The following is an 18311-nucleotide window of genomic DNA, read 5'->3' on the forward strand; positions in this document are numbered from 1 at the left end:
ACTATGTTTCAATGATATTACATTTTAAAAGTTTTTATATTTTTATGATTGGATTAATATTGCTATTTTCAATAAATATACTGTGCTTTTAATTCCGATCAGTAATGTGTGTTTGAAAATTCGTGCACAGGCCAAATATGATTGGTTGTCATTTCGGTTCTCCATTCTTTTCCGCTCTATTATGCACAATAATTCATCTTTCTTATTCTATCATGGGTATAAGTATCTAAGTACAGTACCTAAGTACTTTAGCAGTACCTAAGTGTATTACCTAGGTCTTCATAGGTAGCTTTGTAGGATACTTTTTAAGTTTAAGTACGTAGATACAAGATATTTATCTATATATATCAATGGTATACATAGACCAAACTTTCCCATATTTTTCAGTGATGGGAGATGAAGTTGGAAATTGACAGTTTAAGTTTTAAATAATTTAAAATTGACTTCAGTGACCGTTGAGATTCCATGCTATCTCTTCTTTCTTTGAAGATAAAAAGAGACATAACGGAATCACAGATCCTATCAAACCATCATCTTCCGGCTTTAAGCTACGAACAGAATTCTTGGTCTATGTATATACGTCATTGATTGATACGATATTATATCATTATATTATAAACATAATTTTAATTCCAAAAAGAAATCGATTTTCCAATACACTATTGTTTTAAAAAAAGACAATAGTTATCCAAACATTTTTATAAGTACTGCATAAATAGTAGTTCGCAAAATAAAATTCGTTTATGCAGTTTGTTTTTTTGTAAGAAATATCTAAAAAAATAACTGAATCTTTCAGGTACTGTTATACTGTACCTGTATCTATATCTAGATAATTTGTTAAAAATGTATCTATACCTGTAACTAGGTACTTTTCCTACAGAGCATCTATACCTAGATACCTTACAAAAGATACCTGTTACAACACTGTTGATACTATTCGATATAAATTATTAATATTGTTTAGAGAAAGGGGCACATTTTACAATTTAAAATTAAAAAGGATTTCAAACAGATTTAGCGTCGTGCTTTACGATGCAACGATGCAATATTCACCCTCTTGTAATTATCCCTTATATATAGATATATACGCAACTAGGACTTTAAAACAATTATAATACAAAAAACACTTTGTGTGATCGCCGCCACGAAGAGTTAATACCTCCCGATACCTTCGACTAGTTCGCACAATAAATTGTTTTCGTCCATTAAAAATCGCCACCGCAGAAGTGGGAAGGTGCCGAGTTTCTTTCTTCGAGCGGCTTGTTAATTAAGAAAATAGTATTTTCAATACCGTTCGAATAATAATGCTCCTTTTTCCCGGCACCTTGCGCACTTCCACTTTGCCGCCGATTAGAGCAAGCTGGGCTGTTGAAGCGTTTTGGTCAAATTATACATTTTAACGACTGATTCTGTGATTAATTTGGAATCAATTGTTCTACGTATTTATAAAATTTAAATTATATAATTTAAGATTCGTCGTGATTGTGAGTTTTTAATGATTTATAATATTTCGCACCAGCTCGCCCCGATCGAACGCGGAACTCATTAACGCAGGTACGTAAAAATCATGGGCGTCGTAAGAAAAATGCAGAGAGGCACGCTCTGAGTTTCCGAAAAAAGACAAAAAAAGAACTCTCTCTAAATAAAATTTTTTAATTCAGAATTTCAAATACTATGCCATTAATATATATTGTCTACAAGACAATATATGGAAAAAACTATAATTTTTCAGTTTAATAATAAAGCGTACTTCTGCGTATACAGTGTTTCATTTCAATTTCTTCAAGCAAATATCTTAAAAAATATGTAAGATACGAAAAAATGTTTCAGATAAAAGTTGAACGGTTTTAAGGAAAATGTATTTTGATCACGTTTTCTTTTTCTAGGATAAAAAGATATGAAGAGATATTTTATAGATATTTTTATGGATATTTTACGAGATATTTTATACTTTATTTTGACACATAATGACATGAAATATCAAATATTTCATGAACTATTAATTTTTTGATAATCATAATTATACCTTAATACTTTTATGAACAAAATAATGAGATGAATCAAGTGGTGTAAAGAAAACACACAATTGCTTATTAAAAAAATTATTTTACATATTTTTTTTAAACTATCTATGTATTTTCTTTACACTAATTGATACTCAACTTATTATTCTGTTCATAAAAATATTAGGTACGATTATCAAACAATTAATAGTTACGAGATATTTAATATTAATAGTTATGAGATATTTAATTTCATGTCAATATGTACCAGAATAAAGTATAAAATATCTCGTAAACTATTGATTTTTAATAACTTTATCATAATACTTTTATATGGAATCATTTTATGTAAAAAAAATTATACAATCCTATAAAGTAAAATGGTAGTAATCTCCATATGACGTCGAAAAATTGATTTTTTCGAAAATCAACTTTACCAATATTTGCGTCCCTCCAAACCGTACAACTTTTATCTGAAACATTTTTCTATATCTTTCATAATTTCCCAAACATATTCTGATATTCGATTCATTACGTTTGAAATAACCCCCTCCCCCTCTCTCAATGTCTGTATACATATATATAATTCTAACGAAGATTTTATATTTCGAAAGATAACAATTCAAAAAACTAATAATTTTGTGTGCCCTTATGGAAAATTCTAGCGGCGCTCATGATAATAATTAACGAAATGCACTTAGGTACTCGATCAAACATGACGAGGTTCAAATTCGAATCCTTGACATGTTCAAAAAGGCGCAATTCTGTTCATCATGATTAACCACAGAAGAAGAATAACTTCTTCTCTCTTATTCCCTGCCAATTTTTTACTACAAAATTGCAATCAAATCGAATACTTTGCATAATTCGTTACGATAAAAAAATTTCACATGTATATAATTGATCGTTATAAAAAAGGATTCGGGATTAATTTCGCATTGTGGCGGACAAAACTGAGGGCGGACTTACCGATTCGAGGGTAATCAACTGATCCAACAGCTGTTTTATATAAAAGAGACACGCGTGAAGATTCTCAGGACTCGATCCTTGTAATAAGAGCAATAACGCGTTTAACGATATTTATATCTGCGCGAAAAATAATCCTCTTTAGAGTTCCGCAGATAAAATTAGGAACACTATCATCAATTAGCTGCCTTATCATTAGATATTAGCAATAAAGATTTTAGAAAATATGAATTAAGAAGAAAGCTCATTATACCATTCCTGACACACAAATAGAATATAAATATATAAATAAAATTTCTAATAAAATTTATAATCACTCGCGAACAACATGAATTTAACAAATTGATAAATATGAAGGGACATTCCACTTACAACATTTATTGCAATTAGCATTGTATCTGTTAATTTTACGAAAATCTTTATTGATGATTTATTATGATCAACGTCAAAATACAATAGCTAATTAACGATCAATGATCTTAAATATTTTTATCTTTATCAATAAAACACGTTTTTGAAACATCGATTGTCCAAACGGAATTTTATTTTCGGAATGCATTCAATGTAAATTGTAGCCAGTTCCTTCTGCTAATCAATATTATTAGCTATATTTCAGCATTTGCGATCATTGGATTATCCATTTATGCTTTGTTATACGCTTATTTTTATCATAGAAGAGAAATATTTGATTCCTACCCTATTATTAATGCTTCTTACTGTATGTGAAATATGAATCTTTGAAAAAGTGAAACAAAGATAAGCGAAGAAAAAAACAATAGAATAATGATTTTTTAATAGAATTTTGTACAAAATGATAGATGAGGAAGAAGAGAGAAATTTTATCTACGGAACTCTTCAATGCGTTTAAAAGGTGGTTCTTTAGTAAGTCAAATTACTATAGAAATATCTAACTTCTTTATATAATAAAATCGAAATGCCGAATTTCATGTATGTGTGCAAAATTCTAGGATAGGTTAACGATGAAATGAGAAAAAAATGTTGAAAATGTAACTTTTAACGTATAACTCAGTGACACGTAAGGCGTCGGAGACGCTTCTTTGAGTAAGTGACTTTTCTAAAAAACGAATAGTTCACGACGTTAAAAATTATGACATAAAAACCTCGCTTACAATTACAATGTAATTGAACAATGCAATGTTGACAAATTGTCATATAAAACAATCTAAGTAGCTTTGCTACAATGAATATATTCGAAATCATTAAAGACAAAATCTACCGCAAAGTTGCCGGCATCATAAACAATCATAGATTTGTCCGATTTTTCTGAGACGAGACTTTGCTATCTGAAAAATTTTACAAGAAATCAACTCCTTTTTATTTAATAATAAAGGTGTTGAGAAGGGCTACGAACCATAAGAAAACAATATTTAATTGAAGATATAATGTAATTAAGAAATAAAACAAAGATTCTTTTTATTTCATCACTTTTGCATACTATTGTGTGTTTTATACTATTTCATTAAAATATACACGTAGTTTTAACATTTTATTCAAATTATGCAGATATTTGTGATTTTGAGTGGACACTGATAAAGTGCCTCAAATTTTTGATACTTTACTAAAGAACCACTTTAATAAAATAAACGCCTATCTATTGTACAGAGTGCCAAAAACTGCGTACTCTCTCTCGATCATAGACGACATATCGGTTAATTTCTAAATTAGAAGCAATTAAAAATAAAGTGCAAAATTATTAACTCTTCAATGCCACTTTCGATATGGCATATCCAGCTTTTTTCAAAATGATTTTTTTCGAAACTTCTGTTTATTTTATATTACTCATAATTTTTAATAAAGATACATACATTTGTTTGATATTGTTGTATCCTTTGTCTAGTGTTTTAATTGAAAAAAAGTTGTTAATTATGTTGGACAAAATTTGTTTAGTGTTCGTTTTTATAAAAGTTATAAACAATCAAAGGTGGGTTGGATATGCCATATACAATATGTTGCACCCGTGACGAAACAGTATAATGTGACACTGAAGAAAAACTGATCCAAACTGATCAAGAAATTTGTAGATGCGACTGAGCATGCGGTATATTTGGCACACTCTCTCTGTATATAGTGATGTTCGACGCGTTGAATATCCTTCGCAGTGCAAAGAAAGATTGATCAAAGCTGCCAAGTTAGCTTCCTCAAAAACGGCGATGTATCTGTTCGCACCGAGATCTAACGGACGAATGACGTCCCATGGAACTTTACAACTGCGTTCGGGGAGACATTATTAGCACTATTTGTGTCATTCTATCTTCATCGTGCATTAGAACGTGAAGTAAGGATAGTATGACACAAACAGCGCTGATAGCACGATCCCTAAACGCAGCCTACATGCCTCGCATGTCGCGCACACTCTTCCTACCTATAGTCATATTATTCATCATCCTTCTCTTTCTCTCTTGTTCACATTCGCGCTCTCTCTCGTACATTCTTTCTTTTCCTTTCTCGCTCTACGCGTACGATGCATTTTTTAAATCACGATAATCTTGATGATTATTAACCACGATAGTAAAAGCATATAAGCTATACAGCTACCATTCTGTATCTACAATATAGTTTTGTATGTATAATATATATATATTTCTTTTTCTTTCTCTTTCTTTTTCCATTTCTTTCCTAACTCTGGTCTCTCGTGACATCATTAAAATATCATTGTCTCTCGAAAAGCGGTTCAATGTTCGCGCACTGACGTTCCTTGTCTCATCCTCCACGTGGATTCCTCTTTTCCGTGCTTGAAAGCCAGAGATAGCCTGGCGAGAGTCCAATCTTCCACGGCAAGGGTTAACTTCATGTTCCAGAGCATTTTAAGAGAGATTCCAATCTCCTCAACAAGAATCGATAGCCTCTTATCTCATTTTCTTCACATTCCGATTAAACTTGCTCTTGTTTCCATCCAAATATTCTTTCTTGTTTCCCTTTTCTTCATGATTGAAAGATACAAGAAGCTTCTTTGACATCTTGTTTGAGTTGCTGCTCGTTTCATTTTTTTCAGATTTCTAACAATCTGATGTTCTCGTATATCCAATCATATTCTCATCGTTTCCAATATTTCGCTCCACTTTTTTTCACTTTCTTTAAAGATGAAACCTTATTCTCCCTCTGAGAAATTATCTTCTGGACCTGTTCTCCAGGTCTCGAGCGTGTTTGGAATGCCGGCGTTTTCCTGTTCCGGCATCCTCTTCGAGTCGCTTCTTCATCGATGCGTCCTCGATACCTCGAGTTGCCCAGTCGTGATTTCTTCAATAGCCACGAAGCTGAAGTTACGCTCCCGATGGAGGAGGATCGTCTCTCGTGCGCGTCCCCGCTGGCTCCGTCGCGCGGTCATTACTGCAGCACGCAGCACTTGCACTTAGGCTTCTTCTTCAGGGTGACGTGCTCGACTTGTGACGCGTCGCCCGGGCCCTGCGCCGTCATCCTCGCAACTTCCACCGTTGCGGTCCGAGATGCGCCGACCTGAACCAGACATCATTACGAATGGCTGATTAACTTATCTTCATTTTTGTCTTGATTCTTGTATCTAATAATGTTCAAGTTTAATTCGGCACACCTTCAAACTTTAAATATGAACAATTAGTGAAATTGTGTAGACTCTCAAAAAATGAATCAAAGATAAATAAAAAGTCTCTAAAAGCCGCAAGATATTGTTGCTAATTTTATGATTTATTTTATATAATAATACAACAAATGGTTTACGTTCCGACCTATGATTAGGATGAAAATTAATTAAATAACGAAAATTAACCGATATATATATATAAATCTTGGAAAAACCAGGATTTTTACCTGGAATGTCCTGGAATTATTTTTGAATTGACTAGCCAGATTTTGCTGGACACCATGTTTATTGTAGCCAATCAGAATCTGTAAACTCAACGTGCCTAGAAAACAATGGACAAAGCAAAGCGGCTAATAGGTCTGATCGCCTTTACATTTGATATTTTGCATGTAAAATTTCATGTTCTCAATGGAATCTTGAAAATATATATTACATAATGAAATTAATATGATCTGCAGTAATTTTCTATGTGGGCTACAATATTTAAAAAAATCCTTCATAATCATGTAATTACAAACACATATTTTTTTCAGTGTAGGTCGAAACGTAAACAGTGTATGTTTGTTGTATTATTATATAGAATAAATCATAATTCGCAACAATATTTTGCGTCGGCTCTTAGAGACTTTTTATTTATTTTTTATTTAAATATAAACACTGTGCTATCAAATTAACAATTAGCGTTAGAAACAAAAATTGAACAAGTTATTGTATAGAGCAGTGATGCAGCCTTTTCGTCAACACCTCACCTTTTCGTTAACAGGTTGGTTGCCGGCAGTCTTCGAAGGAGTGCCACCTCGTGCACTGCCATTCTCCTGGCCGGGCCTCGGTGACGAGTTAGCGTGGCAATTCGCGGATTTGAGAAGCGGGCTGGTACTCGAGTCGCCAGATTTGCCATCGCATCCCGGTAACGGCGGTGCGTTCTGACCTGGAGTTGGCGTGATCGGTTTCCCACCCTTTATTAGTTCGACGATCTCATCGGCTTCCCGGGAGAGATCGCCATCCGGTCTGAATGGATTGTCCCAGCCGCTGTCCGTACTAAAATCAGAAAACATTGTCACATTTAATTTTAATTTCTTCTCGTTTAAATAATTCGCGATTAATCGTTGTTTTTGTTCAGATAACGATTATTACTTTCATTGCAATTCAATGCAAATTATTACTTTTCAATTGCACAGTACTTTTAAATACATCGCATGTCTTTCTAAAACTGAACTTATCAAGTACTGTTGTTATGCGCCTCTTTTATTCTCTATGTGCATTTGAATTTCATGTATCAAAGAGTTTACTTCTATAAATATGAGATAAATAAGTAATTAAAAATTTTATATCATTTTATAAAAATTTCATTCTTAAATTTAAATAAGAAATCTAGTATTATATATATATATATATATAACGTTTCTTATATGTCACATATGAATCATCCTATATTTGATAATATCGCTATAATGGTACGTGCTTCTGGACGATATCTTAATGATGGATCTCGTTGTATAAAAATTGCGTTTTACATGAAAAATGCTTTCTAGCACGAGATAATTTCTTGATACAATATAAAAGATCGTTAATACTAGGAACAAAACTGTTTTGATGTATATGTATATAAGAAACACTGACTGATTGTTATTTAAAGAAAATGTAAAATTGAATAGATCACATAGTAATGCAATAGTAAACTTTATTGCATTCATAATTAACATTGTTAAACCAACGGTTTAATTGTGCAATTTCTTTCAATCGGAACTTAACATTTATTTTACTCGTCCAAGCGTCATTTTGTGCACTCAGGCATTTTCTTTCTTAATATAGTCAGCTTAATGAAAACTTTTGAAGCAATAGAGCGTAAGACCAAGATTATCGATATTGACCTATTTATGTTATTATAATCAGGAAAATAAACAACTCGACTTGATAGAAATCCAATTAAAATTTCTAAATATAGTTATTTAGAAACTTACAATAATTTTATAAATCAAGTTCACATTTCTTAAAAGGGGACAGAAGATTCGTATGGTTACGTTAAAGACGAAAGTGATTATATTTCAGTAAAAGGAATACTGAACATAGTTTCACTTCCTTAGAATTCATGGAATCATGGCAAAAATCAAAATTTTCAAGCCCGTTTTCAATGACACACACAGAAAACTTCTGTATTTTCAAAAAATTTTGTATTACAAGTTAATTTTCCATATTTCAAATATATAGTAATAAGTAGTCCATTTATGTTTCTTTCCTTGAAATAAATTTTCACAAATTTCGCCTTCAATTTAATCATATAAATCTCTTGTCTCCATTTAAGACAAAAGTTGAATTGCTTTAGTAAGCGCCACAAATTTGTTATTTCACGTAGAAATTTATATCATAACATTTCCGTATCTACATTACTTATCATGAGAGTGCGCGCGATTTTTCTCGAAAAGTTTTCTCTGAAATTTTCAGACTCTTAAGTATTTGATTTCTCTGAAAATATTACACGTGCATTTCGATTTGGGGCGAGTTCCACTTGACTCACAACGCTCATAGAATCATTTCATCTTTGTTATTTATTAAATGTTAAATAAGGACAAATGCTCGCGAGTGAATGGAACGTAATGTCGTCAAAGCTAAGGATTATTTATATTGGCCGTAATCTGTAAGAATTGATCAATCGTAATCGATTATTTCCCTCTCATTCAACTGTGGTTGGTCAATTTTTACAGATTACGGCCAGTATAAATGATTCTTTATGTGAAAGGAAAGTGTTCAAAGAACAAAATGATAGTTCGTAGTTGTTTAATAAAGATGGCATTAGTAAAATTCATTCTAGGTTACAGTCTCTATAATAAGAGTATAGACATCATATGTTTAACTTTTGATTGATAAATAAATACACAATAAATAAAAATTAAAGTCTATAAAGTCTATTGCGAAAATTGCAAAATGCTAAAGGACTTTTCGACTCAGTTTTTTATTAGGAATAGCACTGTATGATTAGTGTACATTATTTTAGATACATATATATATATATATATATATAACGGTCGAAGCTGCATCTTTTAATAATGGCGATTGAACATTATACTAAGTAAATGCAATTTACTGCATATAATGTACTTTTAAAATATAACTTTAATTTTTAATATACTCTGCTTCTTTCGGAAAGCTGCGTACAATGCTCTTATGCCACTAAGTGTACCGAATATTTTTTTTCAGACAATTATTTTACATCCGATATCGAAAATGTCATATAAAGGTATCGTCAGTCAAGAAAGGTATCCGCGTTAATGATATATATCGATTATTCGTATCGCTTATGATTTATGTCAACAAATTGATTTATCATTAATCCCGTACAAAAAAAATTTTTATTGTTAACATCCTCAATGTTAAACGCGTCGCCCTATATATCCGACGACACCCGATCAGTTGCGGGCACAACGAATAAATTGCGCTCAATTGCGATCACGCCGTTGCGCAATGACCGTGACATTAACTTCGTCATTGTGCTGTGCTTAATTGCGCCATGATGCTCTGTTACCTATTCACGGTAACGTACGTGTGCACGCTAACTTCTGGTCATCAAGCTTAGACCGTTTTTTTTTAAGAGTTTTTAGTTGCTCAATTGTGTATTCACATTTGTGTTTTTATTCTGATTGTGTATTCACAAAATTTTGGTTGTTTACCAAAATTGTTTCGTTTCTTTTCGTATCAGGATTTACGATTCAAAATTATTTTAGGAACACATTCTTAAAAGGTAATGCAATAGTTGTAGGACATCCTATAAATATACATGTAATATAATTTGATCTTTAACTGCCAATGCGGAAATTTATGACAAATTCATAAGTTCAAAATTATCATTACATATTAGATACCATTGAGAAATTTGATGGCTTATTTCCTGGCTTAACGTTCGTCGCAATGAGATGGCTGTGTGGTATAATCGGTCGTTTTGAAATAACGTCTAGACGGATAGGAAACGAGGACCGGCTCGAATTTCCGATGGTGCGATCGATTGCAATCGATCTCCGTTTTTCTTTCGTTAGTTTTTATGAGATTATTCGATCAAATCCAAGATAACTTCGCTAAAGGCGAGATTCGAGACACGATTGAGTTTCTTTTATTTCTCGCATTTCTTTCTTGCTGGAGCGATGGCTACCACGAATTACAGTGCACCACAAAACTGACTTTATGGATTGTAAAATTTATTTACAGAATTAAAATATGTATAAGTAGAAATTCACTTACTTTGATATAGATGTCATCTGAGGTTAAAATTTGTTTAATATAAAAGTTTTATAATTCATATGAGTAGCATAAGTATCCAACGGATCTCGAATTACTTGAACGAACAATACTGAGTTTGTATAGCTACGATTAAGAGCCTAGAAAAAAAATTTAGGCTGAACATAATTCACGTATACGTGTACATGTATGTATACCTAGCAGATTTGAATCTCTGGTTAATATGTAACCCTTTCCTAGGTTTATACAATCGATCAGGAGTTGAAGGACCTTCGAAAAGGAGACGTCGCTCTTTGAGTAAGGTTACGCGATGATCAAATTTAGCCGATTATTCTCGCGATGAAAAAAAAAGCGACATGAGAAGAAGACAGAAAGGAGGCGGCTAAAACGAAAAAAAAAAGCATGAAAGAGAATGGGAAAAAATGCGGAATGAGACAATGAACGAGCAATATCAAGCTAGTTATATACATGAAATGTCATGTTTAGATCAATAATTTTCAAGTAACTACTAATATAAAAAACATATATTATATATGCATTTAAAGTCGAAATTAAAAAAAATCGTCATAATTTATAACTATTAGATAAGCTTTGAAATAAATTTTGGACCACCATATTGGATTCATCATTTGGAATGTTTAAATTTCGACTTTAAATTCGTAATCAGCGACCCAAAAAACCTTTGATGCAAAGTATCAAAAAATGTCCAATGAAGCGTTCGGTTCTTTAGTACGTAAGCACTTATTAAAGAACAAGGAATTTGTTAATACAATTTGTTCCAGCAGTTGTAAATATTTGACCATTTTGGAAAATACATATATGCATTGCTGTAGATTTTTTTATGCTGAATTCGAATCTATTGGCCAAATCAACGAATATTATTACGTTTCAAAGTTATTGCAATCTGAAGACGTTAAAAAACAACTTTTTCGTAATTTTAGGTTACAATATCTTAAAATCCTGACGTGCTAAACAATTTCTGTGGCCAGATTTGAATTCAGCGCAAAAAATTACATTGGAAACCACTCCTACATCTCACAATCAGTGGACTTTTCAAAGTCTCATTTCCGCAGACCTGTGTAATTCTTGTAAGTCTTTGTATTATATTAATTCGACTCTTAATATGATATTTAATAAATTTTGTTTTTCAATGTCTTCCACACATAGAAGTCTAAAAGCGTTAAATCTGTTGATCTTGGAGGCTGAAATATTGATCTTTCTAAACAATTCGGAATAATGTTCGTTTAACCAATGTCGTACTTGTTTTTCGTAGTGCATTATCGGATAAAGCATTACTTATAATATGTTACTTGATGTTTACTTTGTGTCGCATTGTTTCAAATAATAAATACTAAGTTTATCAAACACAAGCACATCAAGAAATGAACTAATATAATAAATTATTATATTTTTGACGCATTTTAAAATGTAAATTTAAGTGAAAAATTCATTTCTTGCAGACTTTATATTTTTCCTGTAACTTTTAAGTAAAACATTTAATGACCTATACTATCAGAGTTTGTACGGAAAATCTGGGGATACCCTGTAATGTGCATAAAATTTATATACATTTATACGTGAATATAAAATTTAAAAAAATTAATAATTTACTATTTTCTACGTGACCTCATAAATTTTTTACTGTAAGAAACATGCAAACGTCTCGCAAGAATTGAAGGGTATTAAAAAAAGCTATCTCTCTAGAGCTCTAATGTTATGCAATATTCATGATTATCGGAGAACATTGACTCCATAAGAATCATAAAAACTGACCGCTTTCAGAATATGACATTTCACATGCGGCGAACGGAATATGATATGAACAGGACGCGAACAAAGAAGAAACCGAAGTTTCTGAAGTGGATATAGAAAGGGGTATTATCGAGGATGCTTATGTAATGCAAGTGTGCGATTACCTCTCGTTGCCATCGTTGGTGTCCTTGGGCACTTTAATTACGTAGTACATGTGGCCGCCGTGGGTGGTCGTCATTTTTCGATTGCGTCCAGCAACATTTGACAGCCCGGCAATCTCTATGAGAGATCTCGCCTTCTCTCCTTCACTCTCTCACGCTCTACCGAGTGCGAAGTTGACCCTCATACATTCCATCGTGCTCTTATCCTTATAAAAATTCGAGGCTCTAACCAAAAGACCGACCAAAATGTCCCTGCCTCGCCTTCGAAAAAGAACTTGGCTAATTTCTTCACGCGAGCGAACTTGAACAGCAACGTAAGACTTTATTTTTAAGCGCGTTTGCAACATCTGTTCTTCCTCTAACTCTTTCTAATGTTCTCCTCCCCTTTCCCTTCTCACTCTTTCTCTCTCGGAGATTTGTCTGTTTCCTTTCTCTCTAGAGCGAAGAGAAAGAGAGAGAAAGAGAGAGAGAGAGAGAATCACGCGTTATTTTAGGGCTGGTCGCTTTGCCAAGAGGAAAGCCTTCTATCGAGTGTTTTCTGTTTTGGCCGATGCGAAATAATCTATCGAGTGTTTATCCGGCTCTCTTCTCTGGCGTAAGAAACCAAGAGATAGAACAAACATTATTCGGGATATTCAAAATAAGGACGAAGCAAGGCGTGTTGGTTTCCATCACATCTCGAAGTGCGAAATTAAGTAAATTCCTTTCTTATTAGGCTTTTTAAAAAAATTATCTTTTCGCTGATTGTATACGTATAATATATATATATACAATATACATACAGTATATTATAATATGTACAATTTACTATGATAATATACTAAAATACTTTATATATGCATTTTCGATTGTCAATTTAATAAAAATTATTAAATTCGGTCGAATAAAAGGTTTTAAAAAAATTATATGAATCAAGCACAATTATAATAAACGTTTTTTTCTTTTGTCTTTTTTTCGTCAACTTTTTAATTTCAAAGTTAAAAAACATTTTACGCAACAAAAAAATTCGATATTTTTACGAAAAATCATAGTATCAATTTTTTCAAAAAGCATTTTAAAGAGCTTAAAAACTCTATTTAAAAATATTTATTTGTAAAATTTTATCCAATGATGTTTCATTTAGGTACAATCTTTTAAAAAATAACAAAAAGTTTTAAAAAATATCAATTTTCAATTTTATATAATTTAGGAATGAAATATCGTAGAGATAAAATTCAAATTTAAAGCCGATATAAAGCTCCATCTTTTCTTTTTAAAATACATTTTTAAACATTTCCTTACGATTTTTTTCATTAAAATACTTAAGTTTTCGTGCGAGAATATTGCAAACAAACTTATGAACGATAGTGCATCTATATATGTAGAGTGGGTCATAGAAAGGTTGCAACATTTTTTTTCAATAGATTTTGGAACTCAGTCTTGCTCGTCGGCTCAACGTAACTGGTTAGATCCATAAGTAAAAACCAATCGCTCCAGTGAGCAGACTTCATTCTGAAACCCATTTAAAAAAAGTGTTGTAACCTTTCTGTGACTAACTGTATATACTTGTATATACACAGAGAGAATTTTTTTGTTATATTTTACGTTACAAATTTTACCATGTTTAATAATAATTAAATTTTATTAAATTGTAATAATATTCTAATCACGACAAATGATCAAGAGTTATTTAACTTATATTTTCTGTAATTCTGCTATGAAATATGTTGAAAAATATCAAATAATTTAAGCGTTTTATTGCTCAAACTCGGATTCTTGTACAAGTTATACAGCATGAAAGAAAAAATATATACTCTTGGGCGGTCTTATCTTAAATCACGATTTTTTTACTTCTACTCGTTGTCAGTGAATCATGTCTGCATTAGAAGCTTACAAAATTCTTTGATGATTTTGAGAGTTTTTGTCATATAAAAATGAAAATCGTGAGAATATCTCAAATAATATAATTAGCTATATAGAAGTAAAAAGGATCACAATTAAGATCACGATATTTATAACTATGTATATATAATTTTTAATATCATTTTAATATCAAATTTTTTACTTCTACGCAGCTAATGTTATTTTATCTATTTGAGACATTTGCGAGGTTCTCATTTTTGTATGACAGAAGCTCAATCGTCAAACGGACCCTGCAAGCTCGTAACGCGTATAAGCCGAGATTTGCTTCCGTCACGTGAAAGCCCCGGCTGACTTGTATCAAGAAGCGACCTATTTCAGGAAAGTCTGTGACCCATTTTCTCTTCTCTTCGACATCATGGCCGTCGCGCCTAGTTAGGATATCATGCGTGTACCGCACATGTACTCGTTCTTCGGGGATCGTGCGTATGCGCAGTTCGACTTTCCACTAAATAATGTGACTTTAGCGTGTATCTGGATACACGGTATTGCAAAAACTCCCTAATTTGTTCGCTTGTCATGGTATTTTCGAAGATGCGCACAGCGGCAGCTTAAAAATAGCCCGGAAATTTACACGTTGAGTCAGCAGCTTGAAGTAGATCGCATTCTACTCGCGCTTTTGGTATATTTAAGGAGGTTCGAGTCTCCGTTTCACCGTTCTCGTAAGAAATACATAAAAAATTAAAACACATAAAATATGCATAATATTCAACATTGAATAAACGAAAAAAATTCGACAAAATAATCGAAATAATAATATTCGACATTGAATAAACGAAAATAAAAGCAATTCTCCTTTATAATAAGTACAGAGTTAAGATAATAATCGAAGAACACAATAATCGAACGATTGACTGCAGTCAATACTAAATGAAAGATTTTATGTTAGAAAAGAAAGAGAGTAAAACATGAACGTTCCAGGATTGTGACTTGGTTGTGCAACTAGTTGCCTAGCGGAACACGAGCAGTATCGATTTGGCACTGTTTACGTATGTCGTACGACTTCAATGACTCTGGCGAAACGGCACGCGAATCACAAATTGCAGAAATCAAGATAAATTTTGAAGTAATCTAAATAAGAACATTTGACGGTGTTACATTTGGACAAAGACAAAGATCGGTTATGATTTATTTTTTATTACAAAGCTCCAAAGAAAAATGTAGTTTGAAACGGTGCATTCTCTCTCTCTCTCTCTCTCTCTCTCTCTCTCTCTGAGATAAGATACGGACGCAGAATACGAGCGTTTTTCTTGAAGAGTCTTTGGAGGAATTGTCCGTAACTTATTTAAGATTCATTCATTTCCGGCGATGCGTAACACGCATAGAGACTTCTTCTTTGTGAAAGGAACTCTGTCAACCAATTAACGCATGCGCGCCTTTCATATGCAGGGACACTCCATTTATCTTCATTACTCATTGAATTCATCGTTGAAATACTTTTCCCAAGTTCTCACGAGTAGTAACTATATATGAACATACATTTTGAATGATTACAAGTATAGACGTCTGATTGATATAAAATGGGAACTATTATATTAACATCAAAATTTCTATATACATATTTAACATGGATAGCTACATTAATTTATAGGGAGATATCAGTTAGAAAGTGAATTAAAAATATAATAGAAAATGTGTGATAAAATTATAGTACTTACAATTTCAAAGGAAATAAAATTTAAAATAATTTATTTTATTATAAATACTATATAAAATACACTACAGATAGCATAAAAAAAAACTAACAGAAAATATAATAAGATGTACATATGTGTGTAAATCTTCATTGTTTTCTTATCGAATTACAATTGACTTCCACTTTTCAAAAATGAATGATATATTAAATTGAAATGCACACATATATTGATTAATATTTTAACGTAAAAAAATTCTCTCTTAGAATAATCTATGTGTTTTTAACACTCCTATGAACTTTCTCATGTACATATGAACTTTCCTATTACCCAGCGAAATATCGACCTTTTCTTGACTCATGACATCTCTATGTGTCCCTAGTCGTCAACGGATAGACTATCAGCCGCCTGAATATAACTTGTGAAAAAGTTAATGCGAGGTGTACCATCCCGAAGGGTTAAAGGGTCAAAGGCGGACGGAAAGCGGAGGACGGTATTGCACTTTGTCACTCGCGACTTTCTCATAGCGAAAGCAACTACCGAGCAACTTTTCACGATTGACTATATATTATATCGAGCCATTTGACATTTTTAGATTCCCGAGTAACGACCGGCACGGATTCGCCCTGCCTTGCTTATCGTTTAATGACGTATACCCTAGCTTTCACAGGGTACATAACGCCTCTTTTCCCTTCGCCCAACGATTATGGGGGTTATACGACTGGGGTAAGAATATGGGTCACGGCTGATCTCGCATAGATATACTGGGTGTTTCATTTTAATTGACGCACAAAAATATCTCGAGAATGAGACGTGTAAGATTGAAAAAAAGTTTCAGATAAAAGTGATTCAGTTTCAAGGGAGACGTATTTTGGTCACGTTGCTTTTTTCTACATGGAGATGCCAAAAGATCATCTCCACTTTTTTAAATGGAATTACATGATTTTTTTTACATGATGACTCTTCTAATTATTCTACATATAAATTTTGAGTTATATTTTATACTTTATTCTGGCATCTATTGATATAAAATATTAAATATATCACAAATTATTCATTTTGTAATAATTGTACTTTAATACTTTTATGAATAATGATATTAATCAATTGGTGCAAAAGCAAACACACAGTTACTTATTTAAAAAATTATCCACTTGTCTACATTTTTTAAAGCAACTATGTGTTTTCTTTACACCAATCGATTTATCTCATTATTATAATACATCAATCGATTTATCTGTAGGTGTAACACAAATATCGGTATTTTCGTGCGTGCGGGTGTTTGGACCATAGTTGTGGTATAGAATCATAGTTGCGCGAAATTACGGTTCTTAAAATTTTTGTGTTGAATTTTTAACATAATGTGATTGTTATTTGAATATTTTATTATAATAAATTAATATTTAATATTCCTTCGTATTAAAATAATACAATTTATGAGTAAGAAAACAGATAACATAAAAATGTAGTTTTAAAAAATATAAATTCTGAGATATAAATAAATAAAACGTGCGCATTAATTTGACATATTGTAAATGTTAATTTCACTGACGAAATATGTTTCCACAATTTATTTCCAAAGTGTTACATTTTTGTCTTAATTTTTTATATAATATTTGTGTCATTTTTTAACTTAGGGAAACTCCGGTATATACGCCGCACCTATCAAAAATTTAATTTATTAAAGTAAATCCCAGCGCGTATTTGCCGGAGTTACCCTATTCATCACGTTAAATACAAAGATTTGGGTGGATTATTTGGGGCACGTGAAATGTGTTAACATAAATTTTTCAATTATGTAGAATAGAATCTAGATTTATGGCTAAAATTAAAGTAAATGTAATATCTTATTTGTAGTTGAAATTTTGAACCATACAAGAAATCTTAAGGAAAAGAGAATTGTTGACGAAAGACAAGGGAGAGCATTATGGACCCGACCTAGTTTCGCGATCTGTACTATATACGAGCCACTGGTTATAGGGTCACGTAGCATGGGAATACGTGCATGCGTTCGGCGTGTTGTCACAGATTCATCATGCTGTTGTGCGACTGCGTGATCGACTTCATGTATCTGGACCATAGGCCTATTCTG

The 18311-nt window shown here is 32.2% G+C and overlaps 1 protein-coding gene across 5 annotated transcripts in view; it reads right to left on the bottom strand.

Moving 5' to 3' along the window:
- Window positions 1–4610: 4610 nt before the first annotated feature.
- LOC108720524 (uncharacterized) overlaps window positions 4611–18311 on the bottom strand; it is a 68448-nt gene continuing 54747 nt past the window's right edge. For all 5 annotated transcript variants that reach the window (XM_018444586.1, XM_018444582.1, XM_018444584.1 and 2 more), the window contains 2 exons: window positions 7296–7584; window positions 4611–6443 (listed from right to left, as the gene is read on the bottom strand). In XM_018444586.1, coding sequence (XP_018300088.1) covers window positions 6315–6443; window positions 7296–7584 — 418 coding nt within the window. In that variant the 3' untranslated portion in view covers window positions 4611–6314. The remainder of the gene's footprint in view (window positions 6444–7295; window positions 7585–18311) is intronic.

This window comes from Mycetomoellerius zeteki, unplaced genomic scaffold (genome assembly GCF_001594055.1).
Source record: "Mycetomoellerius zeteki isolate Tzet28-1 unplaced genomic scaffold, Tzet1.0 scaffold151, whole genome shotgun sequence".
NCBI lineage: Eukaryota > Metazoa > Arthropoda > Insecta > Hymenoptera > Formicidae > Mycetomoellerius > Mycetomoellerius zeteki.